General features: G+C 41.7%; 1 protein-coding gene across 1 annotated transcript in view; it reads right to left on the reverse strand.

Moving 5' to 3' along the window:
- The window catches only part of Rtf1 (RNA polymerase-associated protein Rtf1), a 229,053-nt gene that overhangs the window by 48,535 nt on the left and 157,010 nt on the right, over positions 1-23,508 (reverse strand). Inside the window, exons 10-12 of the mRNA XM_068358690.1 lie at positions 22,385-22,580; positions 21,177-21,284; positions 14,540-14,689 (exon numbers count right to left, since the gene is read on the reverse strand). Coding sequence (XP_068214791.1) covers positions 14,540-14,689; positions 21,177-21,284; positions 22,385-22,580 — 454 coding nt within the window. The remainder of the gene's footprint in view (positions 1-14,539; positions 14,690-21,176; positions 21,285-22,384; positions 22,581-23,508) is intronic.

Consider the following 23,508-nt stretch of genomic DNA (forward strand, 5'->3'; position numbering starts at 1 on the left):
GCTTTGCTATGAATTTTAGGAATTTATATGGATACGATAAGTAAAATATTTGTAATAACATAATGTTTACTAAATGCTTGTTACATCACTAGTTATCACTTTGAGCATGTGTGTTTAATGCATTCGTTTGTTTATTAAGATCGAAGATGGAGCGTAAACAAATGGAAGGTTTCCGTTTCAGGCGGCGTCATAAAGAAAAACATTTCATTTATTTGGAAGTTCTAAGAAAAATTAAGTAGAACATTGGTAATAACAAAGTCAACATATAATCAATACTTGGTAAGATTGTTGTCGATGCAAAATCTAACCTATACACAGATGTGTAAATGCGTCTGTTTCTTCGTTATGATCAGAGATAAACGTAAACAAAAACATTGGTTGTCATTTTCTATCGTGCTTTTTGGCGTGTTTAGGAAACGCATGATATAAAATCGCCTTTAATATTTGTGCCTGTTTTAGTTTAGGGTACTGTAGTACATGCATTAAGTGTTCTGTACATTAAAGGGTAGTTTGTTAACAGTACTACATAAAGGGAAGGTTTTAAAAGTCTGAATATACATGTTAAATAAATACGTAAATATGGTGTCCCTACTTGGCGGATTTTCAGCTATCGCGGCCGGGTTTGGAACCTATCTACCGCGATAAACAAGGGTTCACTGTGTGTGTGTGTATATATATATATATATATATATATATATATATATATGTATATATATATATATATATTTCTGGGCTCGAACCTGTGCCGCCCAGTGAATAAGCTCCATTTAGCACTTATTCTTAGGTAATTTACTGCTAAATATACCAGAGAAAAAATGTAAAGGAGTGCTAGGTTAACTAGCTCGCTCACCTATTGGTGTCGGTATAAAATTGGGCGTATAATCCAGAGGTCCCGCACTATTTAGATTCATCCACGACAGAAACCCCAATAGAGGAGAGCCGTTCAACCTCACTCGGTACTACTAACAATGCATCCGCTCAGAACCCAACTCCTTTTAGCACGACTTGTGCAGTAACCCGCATTTTTGTTGTGCTCTCGTTTTGGATTATTTTCCATTGGATTATGGCATCTTCGTCGGTTTCTCAGGAGACACCGTCTAAGTTAAGTACCAAGCTTGGTTTTACTGTGTTTTGAGCAACCTAGATCGTTTAATATTTATATTATAGGAGTTTATTCTCTTCGTCATATCGATCTTGCTTGATTTCACTACAGTTGGTACTCCTGTTTTTGAGAGCTTTTAGTTTCACTCGCGGTGTTACTATGTGTATTATTAAATATTATTTGTTATTGTGAATATTCATTATTTAGCGTTTAGAATCCTCGTGATTCAATTTTAGGGCCGATATCATTTACGTATCGTTATGGCTGCCGACCTTCGTTGCTAGGCGGCAATGTTATTTTTAAGCCATCAGGTGTGTCTTTTGTGATTTAATTATTATGTTGCATGCCTTGCCCAAAAAATTTCTGTGTTTATTTATATATTTTTAACGCTATTATCATTATAATGAATATTTGTGCCATTACTCCGTTTGATCTGTCTGGTTGGGGATCGTCAGTTGGTAGCCCTGCTGCCTCGTATCACGTGATCCTCCCCCACGCTCCCCCTCTCGCTAGGTGGGCGGCTAGGCTTCTTCCCCCTCCACTAGGGGACCGTTGCCTTCCCTCCTTTTAGAGGGGGTAGTTCAGTGTTTATGGACTTTGTCCTCCGGGTGTCCCGGCGGGTTCGTCTCTGTCTAGTCTGGTTGGCCACCGGTCAACAGAGTTGGATCCCGGGGCATCCTATTTTATATTCACTTTTCATTCTGGCTTATGTTATACGAAACCCTCTGGGTTCGGTTGGCGGTTCTTAGCTACAGTTCCGCCCCCCCCCCCCCCCCCCCCCTATTATTTTATAACATTTCCTATCATTATATATGATGATTATATATGACAGATCACTACCCCGGAGTTCCTATATGATTGGCTTTGGATATACTTTTATTTCCTGGCCCGGGGCCTACCCCGCCCCAGGAAATCAGACACCATGTGTCTTAATTCCTTGTTATTGCATCCTTTTTTATGCTCCCGGCTCGACCGGAATGGATTGCTATACTTTAGTTTAAGTTAGACTTATGTTTAGGCCGGGTCCTCCGGACCCGCCCCTACTTAAGAATATTACAGTTAAGCTCTAATCTTGTGTTAGACCTATGTTAGGCCCGGGTCCTCCGGACTCGCCCCTACTTAAGAATATTACAGTTAAGCTCTAATCTTGTATTAGATCTATGTTAGGCCCGGGTCCTCCGGACCCGCCCCTACTTAAGAATATTACAGTTAAGCTCTAATCTTGTGTTAGATCTATGTTAGGCCCGGGTCCTCCGGACCCGCCCCTACTTAAGAATATTACAGTTAAGCTCTAATCTTGTGTTAGACCTTTGTTAGGCCCGGGTCCTTCGGACCCGCCCCTACTTAAGAATATTACAGTTAAGCTCTAGTCTTGTATTAGATCTATGTTAGGCCCGGGTCCTCCGGACCCGCCCCTACTTAAGAATATTACAGTTAAGCTCTAATCTTGTGTTAGACCTTTGTTAGGCCCGGGTCCTCCGGACCCACCCCTACTTAAGGGAATTACAGTTTCTCATATACTATTCTTTTTATAGATGGTGCATTGTCTGACGCCGGCCTGTGCAGCTGTTATGCACCAGCCTTGTGGCCACTCCGTCTGCCGATCTCATGCCCCTTGTGGGGTTCAACTGGAAGACGTTGTGGTATGGCACCCGGATAACTGTGTGATTTGCTTCGACCTCATCACTACCCTTGGATCTGACTCGGTGAGTCCCGTTGGCTATGTTGCCTTCTTATTTTACTATTAGTAAGATCTCTATGGTCTTGAAGGACCATTGGGAGTCTTCCCTTTTATAATTCCCACTATTATTTCAGGCATCCCCGGAGCAAAAGTCTGCGGCTCGGGCCACACTGAAGGTGTGGGTTGGTGGTTTTGCCCGGAATGTGAAGTCTAAGCGGCCGTACGTCCTATCTGAGGACTACTGCTCCATGGTTTACCCCAACGCTAAGTCTTCAGCCGCTGTGGCTAGGCATGTGGCAGCTCCCATCATTGCCCACATTGATGCCACCATAACGGGTCTCATCGACCCAGAGCAAGATCCATCGGACGCCCCCGGAGGTCTGGAGGACAATGTTGCCTCCATGAACCTGGACGTCGAACCAATGTTACTAGACGAGCCGGATACAGGTAGGGTGGTAAGTGAGGCAAGTGTTTCCGGCGCTGAGATTCCTATCCTCAGCCCCGCTCTTTCTTCTTCTTCTGATCGCTCTTCTTTTCATGGATTTTCTGGGGACCGTGATTCGTCTCAACGATCATACCCGGTCCCCCCTAAGGATAAGTCTACATCAAGAACCTTACCCAAAGATCGCAAGCCCCACAAGACTTCCCATAGCTCTAAACAAGGTACAGACCTGTCATCAAAGGCCTCTGGTTCCTCCTCTAAGTCTCACGACCCGGGAGTTCATTCCGCCCCTCCTGCTGCTAGCCCGGGCCTTTCCGAATCAGCCATGCTTCGCATCGTGTCGGAGATGCAGGCAAAGTTGGTTTCGGAGATGCACTCTAAGATGGACACGATGTTCTCTAACATCGGTCAGAGACTTGGGGCTTTAGAGCAAGGAGCTCCGGAGAGAGTCCAAAGCTCTCTCATCTCGGATGCCTCTAAGCTCCCGCCGTTTGCCAAGAACAACCCTTGGCGTATGGCTCTTCATTCCCCGTTCTCAGACGGAATGTTGACTTTGGAGGGCCTTGGCACTCGTCCTCTAGAGGACTTTGAATTCTTTCCTCCTGGTCTGGCATTTCCATTTCATGGTTATGCCAGGCTTACCGAGGAAGCTTTAGTTCGGTTAGACAAGGTCCCCAAAGAGACGGTTATCTTCCCTAAAGAGCAAGCCCAATCTGTTTGGGCCAGATTTTTGAACGACATCGGCTGCACTAACACCATGCTGACGCCTTATAAAAGCTCTTTTACGATGTTCTTAATGGACAAGAACACCTTGACTCCATGCGTCAATAAGGTGGCAGAGCTTGCCTTCCAATATGCTCTGGAGGAGAAGCCCTTGCCTCCCATCCGAGAGGTGGATCCAATCTCCCTCCTTCTTCCTTCAGGCATTGAGTGTTGGGACAACGTCCATACCACCTTTACCTCTGGCAAGCTAGCAGCAGACTGTGCCTCAGTTTTGTTTAGTGAGAGGCTTCCCCGTCTCCCGGAATCCCTCATTAAACAGGAATATGATTCCCGCCTACGTGTGGGCCGTACTCTAAACTTGGCCACATCCACGGAGTCGATAGCCTTGACTTACGATACGGAGAGTATTTTTAAGTCTCTCAACAAGGCTACATTACAGTCTTTATATTATGACCTGTATGACTTCGCTACTGCTAAACGCAGATGTCGCAAGCATGTCCTAGCTGAGGCGACGATTAGGCATGAACCTAATAAGCTCATCCGGTCCTCCTGTTGGGGTTCAAATCTCTTCCCCGAGGATCTCGTAGAGGAAGTCTTGGCGGAGGCCACTAGAGTTAATCAGAGCCTTATAGCCCGTTGGGGTTTGACCCCGAAACGCAAATATGACCCCGCAAATTATCAAGCCCGGGGTAGGAAGAAGCTTCGTCCATATACCTCCACCCAGTTCAGGCAACAGCAGAGGGGTTCGTCCAACTTCCGGCTGCCTCTTCCCCCATCTCCTGTTGTCCCTGCACAGCCTTCCACCTATCAGGCTCCTTCGGATGACTATGTCACCGTTCTGCTCCCTAAGAGCCAGCTTTCTGGTGCCTCCTCCACTTCTCCTGCCTTTAACCAGTCTTACGAGGCTCGTAGCTCTTCCCAGAGTTATGGTAGAGGTAGAGGCTACCACCGTGGTTCTAACCAGAACAAAGGCAGGGGAAGAGCCTTTCGCAGAGGAAAGAATTTCCGAGGCGGACGTGGAGGCAACTCCTCAAACCAATACTGAGGTGCAGCAGGTAGGGGGGAGGCTCTATGCCTTCCGCAACAAATGGAGGTTCAGTCCCTGGGCGTTCAGTATCATCTCCAAGGGACTGGGGTGGAGTTGGATTCAAGGACCTCCTCCTCCGAACAAATTTCGTCAACATTCCACTCCGGACCTGGTCGAATTTGTCCAGGATCTTTTACAAAAGAACGCCATACAAGAAACGAAACACCTGAAGTTTCAAGGTCGGCTGTTCAGTGTCCCGAAGAAGGATTCGGACAAGAGAAGAGTGATTCTAGACCTATCCCTTCTCAACTTGTCCATTCAATGCGACAAGTTTCGAATGCTTACCGTCTCGCAGGTGCGGACCTTACTTCCCCGTGGGGCCGTCACCACCTCTATCGATCTTACAGACGCCTATTATCACGTCCCGATAGCGAGACACTTCCGTCCGTACCTAGGCTTTCGCTTAGGGGACAAAAGTTACTCCTTCAAGGTGATGCCTTTCGGGCTCAACATCGCCCCAAGGATCTTCACAAAGTTAGCAGAAGTCGCTGTTCAGGAACTCAGGAATCAAGGGATTCAAGTAGTAGCCTATCTGGACGACTGGCTCATTTGGTCAGACACCTCCCAAAATTGCCTAAAAGCCACTCACAAAGTCATCCATTATCTTCAATCTCTAGGCTTCCAGATCAACTTCAAGAAGTCCCGTCTTCTTCCAAAATCGAAGTTCCAATGGCTCGGCCTGCAATGGGATCTTATATCTCATACTCTGTGTCTTCCCAGACCCAAGAGGTTAGAGATTGCAAGGAACACCAAACGCTTTCTCAAAGACAAAGTAAGTTCCAGACGACTCCAAGAGAGGATTCTGGGGTCCCTTCAGTTTGCCTCAGTGACGGATCTTCTTCTGAAGGCAAAATTGAAAGATATCAATCGTGTCTGGCGTTCGAGGGCGAACCGGAAGCTCCGGGACAGGAAAGTCCGCCTTCCTCCCATTCTACGGGAAAGACTTCTTCCTTGGACAAGAGCAAACAGTCTGTCAAAGTCAGTTCCCCTTCGATTTCCGCCTCCGAAATTAATCATTCACACGGACGCATCCTTATCAGGTTGGGGCGGCTATTCTCAGCTCAAGAAAGTTCAAGGTCTTTGGACTCCCTTGTTCCGCCAATTTCACATCAATGTGCTAGAGGCCATGGCAGTTCTTCTAACCCTGAAACGTCTCGCTCTTCCCAAGAAACAACACCTTCGTCTGGTCCTCGACAGCGAAGTGGTATTCCGCTGCCTCAACAGAGGCGGGTCAAAGTCAGGGCCTCTGAACCATGTTCTAGTAGCCATATTTTCCCTAGCAGCCTTGAACCGTTGGCATCTTTCAGCTGTCCACCTGGCGGGAGTCCGGAATGTAGTGGCAGACGCCCTGTCCCGGACCTCCCCTCTAGAATCGGAATGGTCACTCGATCTAAAGTCATTTCGGTGGATTCTCTCTCAGGTTCCCGGTCTCCAAGTGGACCTCTTCGCCACGGAATCCAACCACAAATTGAGAGTATATGTGGCTCCCAATCTAGACCCTCAGGCTTACGCCACAGACGCCATGTCACAGAATTGGGACACCTGGGAAAAGATTTATCTCTTTCCCCCGGTGAATCTTTTGCTGAAAGTTCTAGACAAACTGAGATCCTTCAAGGGACAAGTAGCCTTGGTCGCACCTAACTGGCCCAAGAGCAACTGGTATCCTCTCCTGCGAGAGTTGAGACTATACCCTCACCCGATACCCAATCCGGTTCTGTCTCAGATAGTACAAACACGCGTTGTGTACGCTTTCTCAAACATTCAGAGCGCCCTAACTTTATGGACTTTATGAAGTTTGCGGCTATGCATGGTGCCAATATTGATCCTCAAAACACCTTGTTCCTAGAATCGGATAAACGGGATTCCACCATCCGCCAGTATGACTCTGCAGTTAAAAAGTTGGCAAAATTTTTAATAGACTCAGACGTGAACTGTATGAACTTGAACCTTACAGTCACTTTCTTTAGATCTTTATTAGAATCAGGTCTGGCAGCCAATACTATCACCACTATTAAATCGGCTCTGAAAAAGATCTTCCTAGTGGGTTTTAACATAGACTTAACCGACTCTTTGTTAGCTTCAATTCCGAAAGCTTGTGCCAGACTGAAACCGGTTACTCGTCCTACCCCGGTGACCTGGTTCCTTAATGACGTACTCAAATTGGCTTCTGATACCATTAACAGTTCTTGTGATTACATTCCCCTTCTCAGGAAAACACTTTTCCTGGTGAGCTTGGCTTCCGGGGCAAGAATTTCTGAATTGGCAGCCTTGTCGAGAGACCCGGGTCATATTGACTTCCTGCCTTCGGGAGAGGTCCTTCTTTCTCCTAACAAATTCTTTTTGGCTAAGAACGAAGACCCTCAAAACAGATGGTCCTCCTGGAAAATTGTTCCCCTCACGCAAGATCCGTCTCTGTGCCCTGTTACTACTCTTAGGTCTTATTTATCCCGGACCTCCTCTAACTCCTCGGGGCCTCTATTCGTTAGAGAACAAGGCGGTACCATTACTATTAAAGGGATCAGGCAACAAATTTTGTATTTTATTAAACAAGCTAACCCTGACTCTTTTCCTCTTGCACATGATATCAGGGCGGTTGCTACCTCGGTGAACTTCTTTCACCACATGAATTTTACAAACCTTTCCAGGTATACAGGGTGGAAATCACCGTCAGTGTTCAAGATACACTACCTTAAACATTTGGAAGCCCTAAAATTTTCTACAGTAGCCGCAGGGAGCGTAGTTACTCCCAGGTAACTCACAGGTTAATACCTTGTCTCTTTATCTCTCCCTCTTACCTGCCTCATTTATACCCTATTGTATTCGTTGGTCTCGCACCTGAATACTGTTATTATATTTGTAAATTTTTATACTCCTGAGTATCTGTATATATTATCACTCACGGCATTATTATACCTACCTTATTGGATTTATGTTCATATTTAAGATACCCTTATAATTGTTTTTTGGTACTCATCTCTGATTAAAAGCATCCTGTATTTCCCTTACGCTTATGTTTTTTCCTTTATTTTGCAAGTTTGGTGACATTTTCTCTTGTATAGATTCACTGGGCGGCACAGGTTCGAGCCCAGAAAAGGGATTTTGACGTAGGAAAAATCTATTTCTGGGCGAGGGACCTGTGCCGCCCAGTGAACCCTCCCAGCTCCTCTCCCTTGGAGTCCCCAAACTTTGGGTGCTAAGGAGTTGGGTTCTGAGCGGATGCATTGTTAGTAGTACCGAGTGAGGTTGAACGGCTCTCCTCTATTGGGGTTTCTGTCGTGGATGAATCTAAATAGTGCGGGACCTCTGGATTATACGCCCAATTTTATACCGACACCAATAGGTGAGCGAGCTAGTTAACCTAGCACTCCTTTACATTTTTTCTCTGGTATATTTAGCAGTAAATTACCTAAGAATAAGTGCTAAATGGAGCTTATTCACTGGGCGGCACAGGTCCCTCGCCCAGAAATAGATTTTTCCTACGTCAAAATCCCTTATATATATATGTGTGTATGTGTATGTGTATGTGTATATATATATATATATATATATATATATATATATATATATATATGCCACACGTATGTATGTCATACTTTGATACGGTAGGTAGCGGCAATTTCAGATCAGCTGATCATAACATATATATATATATATATATATATATATATATATTTATATATAAAATATGCCACACGTATGTATGCCATATTTTGATACGGTAGGTAGCGGCAATTTCAGATCAGCTGATCATAACCAAAATTAAACAAAATTTTGAGTATTTCTCGATTGGTAAAATGCTTCCAAAATTGAAGAATAGAATAAAAAAATGCATTAATAGAGCATATGATATCCTAAGAAACAAGAAAATGTAATAATGATCAAGAGTAGGAAAATATTGATAAAATATGATCGAGATGATTGCCGAATCATAAAGCATTATACTGAATCTACGGAAACTTCACTTTTTTAGTTCGTCGCATAACGAAATCGACTTACGACGCATCTCTCGGTCCCTATCTCTGTTGTAAGTCGACGACTACCTGTACCAGAATAAGCCTTCTCAAGAGAAACTGCTAGATGGTCCAAGATACTTCCTCGATGGCGAGATTCCGGAATCTAGGAGTAAGTCTCCTAGTGGTCAAACATACCCAGTAAGTCCAGTGGACTAACTGTTTGTGTGACCGTATGCCTTCTCCTCGCTGTTACAGTTTGAAAAACTAACCTGTTCCAGGAGGAGAGAAAGTTCGGAACGCATATATATAGAGAGAATCGCCCTCACATTTTCACGCATGATAGGAAGAGAGAAAGTGTATTCTATCGTAGTTGGGCTGCAAATTCTTTGTCCTTGTTGGAAAGAGATGTGTACTACAAACTCATAGGAGGGGATCCGCCACGGGGCAACCTCCACAAGGATGAGAAAAAAAAGGAGTTATCTCTTAGAAAAGAACAACGATGATGTCCACAGCATCCCTTTCCCAGCCACGACACAAGAGGCATTTCTTGGTGGTGCGAGGGACAAGGAACTCCACATATGCGCTAAAGCATCTACAACCAGAGAAGTAGCACTTCTATAATACCAATCACGGTGCTGTTCCCAGGCGGTCACCCATCTTAGTACTGACCAGACCTCAAGTTACTTGACTTTGCTGATCAGACAAGCAGCGCTTCCAACATGGTATGGCCGATCAAGCTAAGGGTTGGTCGAATATGCTTCTCCTGAAGAGAATCCCGCTGAATTCATTCCCAAGGAACAGAGGGAAGGAAAAAAAAAGGGGGGGGGAATAACCCTACGTGATTATGACTCCAAATGCAGGTAAGAAGGGCTGAGGAGAACTGTGTTCTACTTGCCTGGTGGCAGCGCATAGGTGAGGGCGCATGCGCAACTAAGCTCGTTCATTCAATGATGAAGATGTCGACTTGTAAGGTAACCATGTACTAAAAGGAAGAGACACGGACCAGAAGAGGTGACCTAGTCCCTTAAGGGGCCTGGCCGGAATGCCAATATATGGAGGTATAGGAAGAAAAACACAATCCTGAAAATATTCACTGAGCTTTGTATGGCAATGGAGAATGCATATACGAAATATTTTGTCAAAATTCCTCTTACCTTCATAGTTACAGGGTAATTAGTAAAAGTAACTCAATAAACCATAAACATTGTTCCCTACAAGAAAATGCAGTACAGTATTTCTTTTGTTATCATAAATTTTGATAATTATTACATTTTAATGTAAAAGAAATTGTGAACAATGGCATCTGTATAGCTTCTACGAGTCACAGACGATGTACAGTATAACACGGTAAATTACACCCTTCGCCCTTCAGTCCTACCACAAACCTCATAGAGAGTACTGTACATACCTGAGTTTGACCTCTGACATTCACTCATTTTTACGGTTGTTTTTCTCGTTTTCGGCAAGAATTTTATCATTTCAAAGAGGAAAAGACAATTTCAACCTCTTGTTAACATATGGAAGAAAAAAGTTTGCTCTATTAAGAGAGAGAGAGAGAGAGAGAGAGAGAGAGAGAGAGAGAGAGAGAGAGAGAGAGAGAGAGAGAGAGAGAGAGAGAATGTGGATGGACAAGTGACAACCTTGCCTGACATGAGCCAAAAGAAGTAAGATATTAAGCAAAACGATCTTCATTTATGTTTATGATAAATAACTTTGTTTTTTTTATTAATACCCAAAAAGAATATAAAATTCATTATAATCATAAGCTATAAATATTGTCTTTGTAAAATATAAAGAAAAACTTCTAACGCCCGTATCTCAAAACTCTACTTATTAACCTTCAAATTCAATCTTCTCCCTTAGTTTTAAAGATATAGCATTGAAATTTGGTAAATAACTTAGAAATACATTATAAAACAATGAAATGGAGACATTTTATTCCAATTTTGTTTCCTGTTTTTTTCCTAATTATCTCCCTGATTTTCAGGGATCATTTTTTTACCATAATGAAAAAAATTCCTATTTAGCAAAAAATTACTTTTAAAAAAAAACTTCATATTATCGGAGGTCTATATTAGGTCTATGTAGGGTATTAATCCCAGATCATAGTAATAGTTATCAAGGGAGGAAATAGAATTTGAAAAATTCCTTTTCAGGATAAATCGCCCTGATGAAAATGTTAATAAGGGATGAACATTTGAGAGAACTATCGAGCCGATAGATGCATCAGGAAATCGATAGCACTGCACTTATGTGAAACAAGTTTTCAATGGCAAGCAAGGTATTAGATGCCAAGGTTGACACGTGTGCTTTGTCCTCTCATTGAAGGTGAAAGCTGGATTAGGTTCCAGTAGGGGAGTGTGTGTTAAACTCTCTCAACTGCAGGTCGTGGTAAGCACTACCGGAGAAGTGCCACTTACAGAAAACGAAGGTTACCTGGCCTACCGCTGAATTTCTATGTCACCTAGAAGAGGAGAGTCGCTCAGGGATAAAATAAAGCGATCGAGGAAGCCAAAGTGGTAAAGCAGGAGGGTCTCGCTGGGAAGAGCAGAGTGCATGCTTGAAGTAACGATTGCAGGTGTAAGAGATCTGTGATCCTTACCAGGGAAGATCTACGAAGAATGAAAAAGGAGAAACCCACCCCAAAGGATAAGGCTTTTGAAATTCTCCGGTGACCGTCAGTGATTCTACCCGCACACGGGAGATTGCTGGAACCCAGGAACCTGGAAAAAAGCAGAAGACCAATTGCACTCTCACAGGTGATGGCAAGTTGACAGACGGCGAATGCCGAGGAGCTGGCAAATGACGGGCAGCTGGTGAACGATGAGCCACTGGCAAATGACAAGAAGCTGGCACACTGCAAGCAGTCGGAGAATGACAAGCAGTCAGAGAATGACGAGAGACTGGAGAATAAAGAGCAACTGACGAGCCAAAAACAGCTGGCGAGTGACGAGCAGACGGAGAGTGACGAGTGACTGACATACGGCGCAAGGCTGGCGAACAGCAAGTCAAAGGAGAGTCCAAATAAGTGTGTCGAGAAATACTTTGGCTGTCGCAGAGACCTTCGATGATGATCTCGCGATGGAAAGAGACAAGGCGAGTCACGGGGCGACGATTGACGCTCTCTAGAAGAAGGACAATCCCAGCGGGCGATGAAAGTCACGGTGACGAGTGACGAACACTCAACGCACTCTTAACCCTGAAGTGGGAGTAAGACGATCACCCGAAGGTGAGCAGCTGATGAATGACGAGCACAAGCACGAGCCTGATGGTAACAAGATTAACGATGGCGATCTCACGAGGGGTGAAAGTCACGAGGCGATGAGGTACATCGAACGAGAACAAGTGATGAGCAGCTGGCGAGTAACGAACAGCTGACTAATGACGAACGACAGTCCTTGACAGGGCTGAAGAGACGTGTCCTTACCGTAAGGGGGAGGAGAACGTCCAAGGCGGCGAGGAGTAATGAACACCGAAGCCTGACGAATCCCCATAGGGGAACATCTGCATGGTTCCTACAGAGAGAGAACCTCTTCTGACTTGAGTCAGAGGAAAAAAACAGTTTCTCGAAGGTCTCGGGAACCGAGGCTCTATGGGGATTCTTACAAGCGAGAGAGGTGACCACCCGCAGGAGAAACTCGCCTCGGACTTTGCTCCACCCCCGACGGAAAAGTCAGTTCAGCATGAGGGAGAGCGTATTCTTTGACGACGAAACTGCAGCTGCTGCAATGAGATAAGCTGTCAGCAATTCTACCCCCAAGTGGGAAGGTTGCAGGACAGAGGCTGATGAAGGGAAGTTCTGCCTCGGAAGGGAGAGCAGCCCAACATCTTGGGAGGTTAACTCTCCCTCGGAAGGGAAAGTTGTCCAACCCCTGGAGGTGGACCTTGCTTCCTGTCAACAAGTTGAAGGTCTGTGTGGAGGGCAACCTGTGAAACGTAGCTGAAGCTAGTTTCTGGGTTCACCCCCGAACACCCAAAGTTATCCCCAGACTGGAAACCCTTGAAGGAGCCAAGTATGCCACTGCCTTCGTTCCATTCCTGAGCATGAAGAATGAAGGAGAAGAAGAAAAACTTTGTAGAGACTGTACCACTCTTCGGAAGGGACCTCATCCTCATATGGAAAAGGTCGTAGTTAGCGTGCTGATCAGGAGCTGCCACAGGCACAGGAGAACAGGACTGTGACTGGGCAGGGACAGCAGATTCTACAGGAACGAACAGATCCGCTCTTCTAAGGCGGCTGTCTTAGCCGGGCGAAGAGGTACAGCATTTCTAACTGAAGAAATATAAAAAAAACAGGAAAGAAAAACTCCCTCGGGAGAGCCCCCTAACCTGCGAACAGGAAAGGCTATTCCCTAGAGAACAAAACATACTAAGGACTGTGCACTCCATTTGTCAGCTATCATCATCGGGAGATGAAAGGCAGCGTAAGAACTGTAATAAAGGAAATACAATTAATCTATTCAGCTGACAAAACAAACCTATTCAGAAGAACCACTCAGACCTCCGGCAGGAAAGGAGGGGGTCCCCTAGATGGACCGAACAAGCTAAAGAAGTTCGGCGTCGAGAGCTGAAAAAGTTGAATTACAAACGATTATTATTTCAATTTAATTGCTGAAGAAAGCCATTCGGGAGAGCAACCTAACCAGCATAACAGGAGAGGTGTTCCCCCTCCGAGGATCTGCTGGCCGCCTACTTAACAAGGGAGAGCAGCGTTGTCAGCGAGGAAGAGCAAGACCCAAGTCAATCTCTAGGGAGGCTGCAAGCAGTCTTCCTCCAAAAACTCGCAGGGGGAGAGCGATGTTAACATCCGAACGGAAAAGGAGTATTCACACGATGACGAGGCCAAGTCAATTGGAAAGCTACCAGCCTACGGGTGGTCCGCCGTCCAAGGGGACGAAGATCATAAGTGAAGGTTCTCTGCCCTTGAGAACCTGCCACACTGCAGTGTCATACAAATAGCAACATTCACTGTAAAGAAATGATTAAATATATATAAACACATTACAAGAATATTTTCAGAAACTGTATATAAAAAGAAAAAAACAAATTTAATATAAGTCAAATTGCCAGTAAGTAATGAAAAATGGAACAGCGAGAGAGAGACGAAGTCTCTCTTACCGAGCCAAAAGCAGGGTAGCAACTACCCCCACCCACCACTAACTAGCGGGTGGATGGTTAATCCTCGCTAAAAGTCTAATGGCTTGCTTTCAGCTTCGCCAAAAGTAATATTCCCAATAAATAACGTTGGTTTGTATTTAGTGGCAAAGCAAATAAAATTTAATACTGATGAACATTCAGCTATCAAACTAAAGCCATGTTAACACACTGCTAACACCAAAAGTGAAATTCTTTACTTCCTCCTAATGACGGGTACCCATTGCTGTCAGCAAGACAACAGCCTTCTTTAATGTAGGAATATCTGTATTGTGTCTATAATTGGTAGGGAAGCATTATTGGGATAATCATTAGTAATTGACTGGCATGAAAAACTGTTTTCCGTTTACAAAAACAAATGTTCTCTTTGAACTTTGACAGAACCTGCATACATTACCATAATTGCTTTTTCAGCTTTTTCAACATTATTCTTTCGATTCCTTTCATTTATATACGATATGGCTGCAATAGTCTGAGTGCGCCTTTTATCCAAGCTGCTCGCTTTTTCGTCCAAGTCAGCGATTTTTTCATTCAGTTTTTCTACAGTCTGAAATAGAAGAGGAAGATTGTAAATACAAGATCTATTTTAAACCCAACATAAAAAAAAATATTAATACAAGAGGAAAACATACCATACAATAAACATAAATGTAATAGGAAAATAAAAACTTACAATATACTAAATTTTGCAAACAATTTTAAAAGTGAATTCTATTGAAAAAAATAAAAAATAATCTAAACTATACCATGTTGTGACATGAAACCAGTGTAAGTTTTACATTACTTTATATATGCAAGAGTGCAGCTTTGCAAATGTCAGTGGCATCGTTCTAAAAGCATTTACATACAATTCCTACAAACAGTAAAATCGTGATAAAGCTAACATACCTAAAACAACTTCGTTACACATTACACAAGACTCATGATCATTTTTATGTCAGCTCTTCTCTTACCAGGGTTATACTCTTTATATTCTAATTTTATAACTACTGAGCATGGCTAGACCCATCTTCATATACACCTATTCCCATAATTTACTGTTTCTCATCCTGCCACTACCATAACCACTGTTCCTCATCCTTTCTAATCACATCCAAACCATATCAACCTTCTATGAGTTCTAAAGGGCATTTTCCAGCTTCTGAACTCTAAATCTGACTCTACAGTAATTCCCCATCCATACGATCTACCTACCACACTCTAGCCATGAATCGTAACATTCTAAGGCAACACCTACCAATATTTCATCTATTTTCTTTTTCAGTGTCCAGGTTTATGCTGCTTACAGTAATATAAATGAACCCACTACAAGTCTATGCTCTCTCTTCTGTTGGGACATTTTTATTTATCAGTAGTTCGAGCATCTCCACATTCCATCCATGCCAACCCCAGTTTCTTTCTTTACGCTCTTTAAACTCCTGCTTCACAGTACACTATATTTCCTTGGCCCAAATGTTCCAATTTCATATTCATTTATTCCCCTTCTCACCTGATGTGAAAATCATATCAGTCTTTGACATTTTAATTATATTCCCAGTCTCCAACCACCTACAGATTTCTCATTTGTATCATCATACCAAAGCAATCCACCTAAGAATCATGGCATTTTGAAATTACAACTGATCAAAACCTACAACATTACTTATCAAATACACACATATTAATGCTGTACAAGTATGCCTCGCCTTACGTCGGTAATTGGTTCCACAAGAGGCGACGTAAGTTGAAAAACGACGTAAGTCGAATTTACATCTCACTAGGCTAAACCACAAATAACCATTCCGCGTTCTGTACTTTATTTATAAATACAATTTGAATAATATATGGTTAATAAGAATCTATCTAAGCTTACAAACAAATAAATTTTATTTTTCTATTTAGTATAAAAAAATTAATCTAATTTTACGAATAAATGTACATCCATACTTGTAAACGTAAATGTCAACAATTTAGCATGTTTACAATACATCGCAGCTATTTTTTTGTGAATATGGTTTTCTCTAAGATAGTATAAAATACTGTAGAAAGATTTTGTAAGGTTAAATAAATTAAATTATAATTATTTTGCGATTGTAAAAAATAAACTGTTATTACATTTATTATTTACATTCAATATGTAAACAATAAATGTAATAACAGTTTATCAGGCTGGGAGGAACGTAAAGAGGAAAGGTCCCCTTTTTTAATGTGTTTTGATGCTGGCTACCCCCCAAAATTGGGGGAAGTGCCTTGGTATATTACTGTATGTATTCAATATCTTTGTTTACATTTATGGTGGTAGGTTGGCCAGGGCAGCAGCCACCCGTTGAGATACTACCGCTAGAGAGTTATGTGGTCCTTTGACTGGCCAGATAGTACTGCATTGGATCCTTCTCTCTAGTTACGGTTCACTTTCCCTTTGCCTACACATACACCCAATAGTCTGGCCTATTCTTTACAGATTCTCCTGTCCTCATACACCTGACAACACTGAGATTACCAAACAATTCTTCTTCACCCAAGGGGTCAACTACTGCACTGTAATTGTCCAGTGGCTACTTTCCTCTTGATAAGCGTAGAAGAGACTCTTTAGCTATGGTAAGCAGCTCTTCTAGGAGAAGGACACTCCAAAATCAAACCATTGTTCTCTAGTCTTGAGTAGTGCCATAGCCTCTGTACCATGGTCTTCCATTGTCTTAGGTTAGAGTTCTCTTGCTTGGGGGTACACTCAGGCACACTATTCTATCTCGTTTCTCTTCCTCTTGTTTTGTTAAAGTTGTCATAGTTTATATAGGAAATATTTATTTAAATTTTACTGTTTTTAAAATATTTTATTTTTCATTGTTTCCTTTCCTCACTGGGCTATTTTCACAGGGGTGCCCTTCTAGTTCGTTAAGGTTCCTGATACCTGATTAGTCGGAAGTATTTTTGTCCGAACACCTTGATTGTTCTCCAAGTAATGTGAATCAAAACTTATTTACTAACCTATATTTCTCCGTCAGATATATGCTTTGTCAATAAACAATGTGAAAGAATAAATATATTATAAAGTATCGTCATAGTAAGTCTAAATTTAATAACACAATCCGCCGAAGTCAACGACAGCAGCTTATTTTCGGATGCACGCTTTGTAATTTTGTAATTTTTCACATATTTTAACACAAATTGGGATAGATTACACTCATAGATAGATAGATAGTAGGTGAGGAACAGGAATGTGGGAAAAATACTAAGCAAAATATTACGAAGAGAGACAATGCAAGACTATTTAAACTGAAAGGAATAGGCCGAACTATATTACGAAAAAAACTGCGTCTATGACAGTCAGAAGGGAATGTTTTCCCGCCAGGCCGCTGCAGGCTGTTCTTTTACCTCCCCTTAAGTTTTACAGTTAGACAGATATGCGAGAAATATTTAGCAAAAGGTAAGAAGGTGTATGTTGTGTTTATGGATCTGGAGAAAGCATATGATAGAGTTGATAGGGAAGCAATGTGGAATGTGATGAGGGTATAATTTGTGTTAAAATGTGTGAAAAATTACAAAATTACAAAGCGTGCATTCGAAAATAAGCTGCTGTCGTTGACTTCGGCAGATTTCTATTAAATTTAGACTTACCATGTGGGCGCTGGAGAGGTAGAAGGTGTCATTGGGAAGTATGGCGTACCAGGTGAAAATGAGAGTGGTGAGAGACTGGTAGATATGTGTGTTGAACAAGAGATGGTAATAAGTGCTAGCTTTTTTAAAAAGAAAGATAAAAATAAGTATACATGGGTAAGAGTGGCAAATGGAAGAGTAGTAGAAAGGGCATTAATGGATTATGTGTTGATAACTAAAAGAATGTTTGGAAGATTGAAAGACGTGCACATGTTTAGGGGTATGGCTAACGGTATGTCTGATCATTTTTTGGTGGAAGGAAAATTAGTTGTAGCAAAAGAGTGGGGGAATAGAGTAGGTGGATGTAAAAGGGAGCTAGTGAGGGTTGAAGAGCTAAAAACCTGGGGTAAAAAGTAAATATCAGGAAAGGTTGAAAATGGCATATGACGAGGTGAGAGTAAGAGAAACTGGTAATTTAGAGGAGGAGTGGAAGTTAGCAAAAGAAAATTTTGTTGGGATTGCAAGTGATGTATGTGGCAAGAAGGTTGTTGGAGGCAGCATGAGGAAGGGCAGTGAATGGTGGAATGAAGGAGTGAAAGTAAAAGTGGAAGAGAAAAAGAGGGCTTTTGAAGAATGGCTGCAGAGTAATAGTATAGAGAAGTATGAAAAATATAGAGAGAAAAAGGTGGAAGTAAAGCGCAAGGTACGTGAGGCAAAGAGGGCAGCTGACCTGAGGTGGGGTCAGGGACTGGGTCAGTCATATGAAGAGAATAAGAAGAAGTTTTGGAAAGAAGTGAAGAGAGTAAGGAAGGCCGGCGCAAGAATTGAAGAGACAGTGAAAGATGGAAATGGAAGGTTGTTAAAAGGAGAGGAGGAAAGGAAAAGGTGGGCGGAATATTTTGAAAGTTTGCTGAATGTTGAGGATGATAGGGAGGCAGATATAATTGCTGTTCCAGATGTTGAGGTGCCAGTGATGGGAGATGAGAATGAGAGAGAGATTACAATAGAGGAAGTGAGGAGAGCACTAGATGAAACGAGAGTAGGAAAAGCATCTGATATGGATGGTGTGAAAGCTGAGATGTTGAAGGAAGGGGGTGTGACTGTACTTGAATGGTTGGTGAGATTGTTTAATGTGTGTTTTGTGTTGTCAATGGTACCAGTAGATTGGGTCTGTGCATGTATTGTACCACTATATAAGGGTAAGGGAGATGTGCATGAGTGTTGTAATTCAAGAGGTATTAGTTTGTTGAGTGTAGTTGGAAAAGTGTATGGTAGAGTACTGATTAATAGGATTAAGGATAAAACAGAGAATGCAATCTTAGAAGTACAGGGTGGTTTTAGAAGAGGTAGGGGTTGTATGAATCAGATTTTTACAGTTAGGCAGATATGCGAGAAATATTTAGCAAAAGGTAAGGAGGTGTATGTTGCGTTTATGGATCTGGAGAAAGCATATGATAGAGTTGATAGGGAAGCAATGTGGAATGTGATGAGGTTATATGGAGTTGGTGGAAGGTTGTTGCAAGCAGTGAAAAGTTTCTACAAAGGTAGTAAAGCATGTGTTAGAATAGGAAATGAAGTGAGCGATTGGTTTCCGGTGAGAGTGGGGCTGAGACAGGGATGTGTGATGTCGCCGTGGTTGTTTAACTTGTATGTTGATGGAGTGGTGAGAGAGGTGAATGCTCGAGTGCTTGGACGAGGATTAAAACTGGTAGGCGAGAATGATCATGAATGGGAGGTAAATCAGTTGTTGTTTGCGGATGATACTGTACTGGTAGCAGACACAGAAGAGAAGCTTGACCGACTAGTGACAGAATTTGGAAGGGTGTGTGAGAGAAGGAAGTTGAGAGTTAATGTGGGTAAGAGTAAGGTTATGAGATGTACGAGAAGGGAAGGTGGTGCAAGGTTGAATGTCGTGTTGAATGGAGAGTTACTTGAGGAGGTGGATCAGTTTAAGTACTTGGGGTCTGTTGTTGCAGCAAATGGTGGAGTGGAAGCAGATGTACGTCAGAGAGTCAATGAAGGTTGCAAAGTGTTGGGGGCAGTTAAGGGAGTAGTAAAAAATAGAGGGTTGGGCATGAATGTAAAGAGAGTTCTATATGAGAAAGTGATTGTACCAACTGTGATGTATGGATCGGAGTTGTGGGGAATGAAAGTGATGGAGAGACAGAAATTGAATGTGTTTGAGATGAAGTGTCTGAGGAGTATGGCTGGTGTATCTCGAGTTGATAGGGTTAGGAACGAAGTGGTGAGGGTGAGAACGGGTGTAAGAAATGAGTTAGCGGCTAGAGTGGATATGAATGTGTTGAGGTGGTTTGGCCATGTTGAGAGAATGGAAAATGGCTGTCTGCTAAAGAAGGTGATGAATGCAAGAGTTGATGGGAGAAGTACAAGAGGAAGGCCAAGGTTTGGGTGGATGGATGGTGTGAAGAAAGCTCTGGGTGATAGGAGGATAGATGTGAGAGAGGCAAGAGAGCGTGCTAGAAATAGGAATGAATGGCGAGCGATTGTGACGCAGTTCCGGTAGGCCCTGCTGCTTCCTCCGGTGCCTTAGATGACCGCGGAGGTAGCAGCAGTAGGAGACTCAGCATTATGAAGCTTCATCTCTGGTGGAAATGTGGGAGGTTGGGCTGTGGCACCCTAGCAGTACCAGCTGAACTCGGCTGAGTCCCTGGTTAGGCTGGAGGAACGTAGAGAGTAGAGGTCCCCTTTTTTGTTTTGTTTCTTGTTGATGTCGGCTACCCCCCAAAATTGGGGGAAGTGCCTTTGGTATATGTATGTATGATGATGATACTTTATATTTATTCTTTCACATTGTTTATTGACAAAACATATATCTGACGGAGAAATATAAGTTAGTAAATAAGTTTTGATTCACATTACTTGGTAATTATTTGAGAACAATCAAGGTGTTCGGACAAAAATACTTCCGACCAATCAGGTACCAGGAATCTTTCCGAGCTAAATGGGCACCCCTGTGAGTTGGTGCAAATGTGCACTGCTAATAATAATAGACTATAGTACTTCCCTAACAGCTTTCCATCTTTTATGTAATTGAGCCCTTGGTATTATACTTTAATAAATGTTGTTATACCTTCCTTGTTCCTTTCTTCCATGGTACTTTTTACTCTATCTTTACCTGGTATTCTGCCTCCCAGCCCTGAGAACCTGCACACACAACACAACCAGTAAGGCAGGTATTTAGTAAGCTCTTGAAAGTTCAAAAGGTGAATGCATATTGAGATGCAGAGTTCTTCAGTTTGTTACCCAAAAGTCTGTACCATACAAGATATTTGAAGATCAGAAATAGAAATGTGGGACTGTACATGGAAGAAAGGCATTAAAAATTTTATGAAAAATAGAATTATGAAAAAAATAATGCTAACATTAAATATGGACCTGTAGTCTAAAGTAAGAAGATATACATGTAATAAACTAATAATAATTCAATTAACTTCACTTACTTCATCATCACCCTTCTGAGATGCCATATCCTTTTCTTTCAATAACAATGTTTTTGCCACAGCAAAATTAACTGGATTGCTTTTAAATCTCAATTTTTCCTCCACCATCTGTAAAAAACAAAGATATATAAATAACCATCTGAAAAAAAAAAAATATATATATATATATATATATATATATATATATATATATATATATATATAACTTAAATTACTCAAGGTAAACCAGTCTCAAATAATAACATGTGTACGACACTAGTCATACTTGGTGAAAAGTATGCGAGTGTTATAACCATTGAAAGAGTAAATTACACTTAGCTTGAATATCATGGTACTACAGCAATTACGATAAAAAAAGAGCAAAAATCTGCTAAAGTTATACTCCTGTTAAATTTATTTCTGTTAGAAGAAGACGAAGAAGAATTAGAAGACGAAAAAGAATAAGAACAAAATAAGAAGAAGAAGAAGAAGAAGAAGAAGAAGAAGAAGAAGAAGAAGAAGAAGAAGAAAGAAAGATGAGGAAAAGGAAGAAGAAAAAGAAGAAGAAAAAGAAGAAAAAGAAGAAAAAGGAGAAGAAAAAGGAGAAGAAGAGAAGTAGAAGAAGAGAAGTAGAAGAAGAACAGGAAGAAGAAGAAGAGAGGTAGAAGAAGAGAGGTAGAAGAAGAACAGGAAGAAGAAAAGGGGTAGTAGAAGAAGAAAAGACGAAGAAGAAAACAGAAAGAAGAAAGGAGGTAGAAGAAGAAGAAAACAACAGGAAGAAAAGAGGAAGAATAAAAGAAGTAGAAGAAGAAGAGGGAAAAAAAGAGAGGAAGAAAAGAGGAAGAATAAAAGAAGTAGAAGAAGAAAAGAGGGAGAAAAAGAGAGGAAGAAATGGGGTAAAAGAAGAAATGGGGTAAAAGAAGAAATGGGGTAAAAGAAGAAATGGGGTAAAAGAAGAAAAGAGGTAAAAGAAGAAAAAGAAAAAAAGAAAATAAGAAGAAAAAAAGAAAATAAGAAGAAAAAAAGAAAATAAGAAGAAAAGAAGAAAATAAGAGGAAGAAAAGAGGAAGAAGAAGAAGAACAACAACAACAAGAGAAGAAGAAGAAAAGAAGAGAAGAAGAAGAAAAGGAGAGAAGAAGAAGAAAAGGAGAGAAGAAGAAGAAAAGGAGAGAAGAAGAAGAAAAGGAGAGAAGAAGAAGAAGCAGAGGAAGAAAAAGACCACACTTACCTTCTCCACGTCCTCATTACTATACTGGAAATAAAGCAAATCTTGAATATCTTTTTGCTTCTTTTCAACGGTTTCCATTAACGTTAACTCCGTACCATGAGCCGCGCAATCTTCCACCCACTTATTGTATTCAGATTCAGAAAAAGGACTATTGCTAACAAATTCTAGACGAAATACTCGCTCTTGTGACCCATGTCTGAAAGAAAAACATTATAGGTACAATTTTATGCATATTGCTGAATATTTTCGAATACCTTTTGAGTCCAAAGCTCAAAGGTAAAACAGGTAGTTATATCTGATAAAAAGAAATCCATATAAATGTACACTACATAAGTTTGTGGATTTGTCTGGGTAGCTGCAATGACGTCTACCAGGACTAAGGCCCATATATGCCACAGGATCTTTTAAAAATCCAGATGAAGTGACCACATCTAGGGTAGAGCTTGAATTCTTCTAGATGAGGCTGTCTGTGTAACTAGAGTTCCTTCAAGGACAAACCTCGGAATAATCAAAACTTGTGTACTTCTAGATGATGAACTGGAAAGTGAGATAAAGAAACATATTTTTGTGGTATCAAAATGGCAATTAAGAATAGGCCCCTTGAACCCCATTAGCATCTTGATTTTGCTGAAAAGACTCCTCTATAGCAAGAAACCTGTGTCTAGTAATAATGCCAGATACTGTACAGCAAGGGACTTAGATTCTATGAATTTATGTGGTTTTCCTTCTCCTGACATGATATTCATTTGAAAATCGTTTCAGTTTTTTATATGTGTCTGATTAGATGGACCTCTGGAGATTGAAGTTGTGTGAAACTTTCTTCAGGGGAAGTTCTTTTATAATATCAATAATATACAAGGGATATCTGTCAAAGTTGCATCTGACCACTATCTGTTTACCAGGATTTTAGGAAATAGCCTGAATCATTAGAGATGAACAAACTTTTCTAGAGAGACCAAGTGGGCAATCAGAGCTTGTCATATCACGTCAGGGGGTAATCTGGTTAAGCAGAGTTGTCAACGATTCTGTATATTGGGGTTTGGTCATGTAGGTTATTTATCCAATATCCATGGGTCAAACAGATGTGACCAATTTTAAATAACTACCAGAATCAACATTTTATA

The sequence above is a fragment of the Palaemon carinicauda genome, chromosome 35, assembly GCF_036898095.1.
Source record: "Palaemon carinicauda isolate YSFRI2023 chromosome 35, ASM3689809v2, whole genome shotgun sequence".
Taxonomy (NCBI): domain Eukaryota; kingdom Metazoa; phylum Arthropoda; class Malacostraca; order Decapoda; family Palaemonidae; genus Palaemon; species Palaemon carinicauda.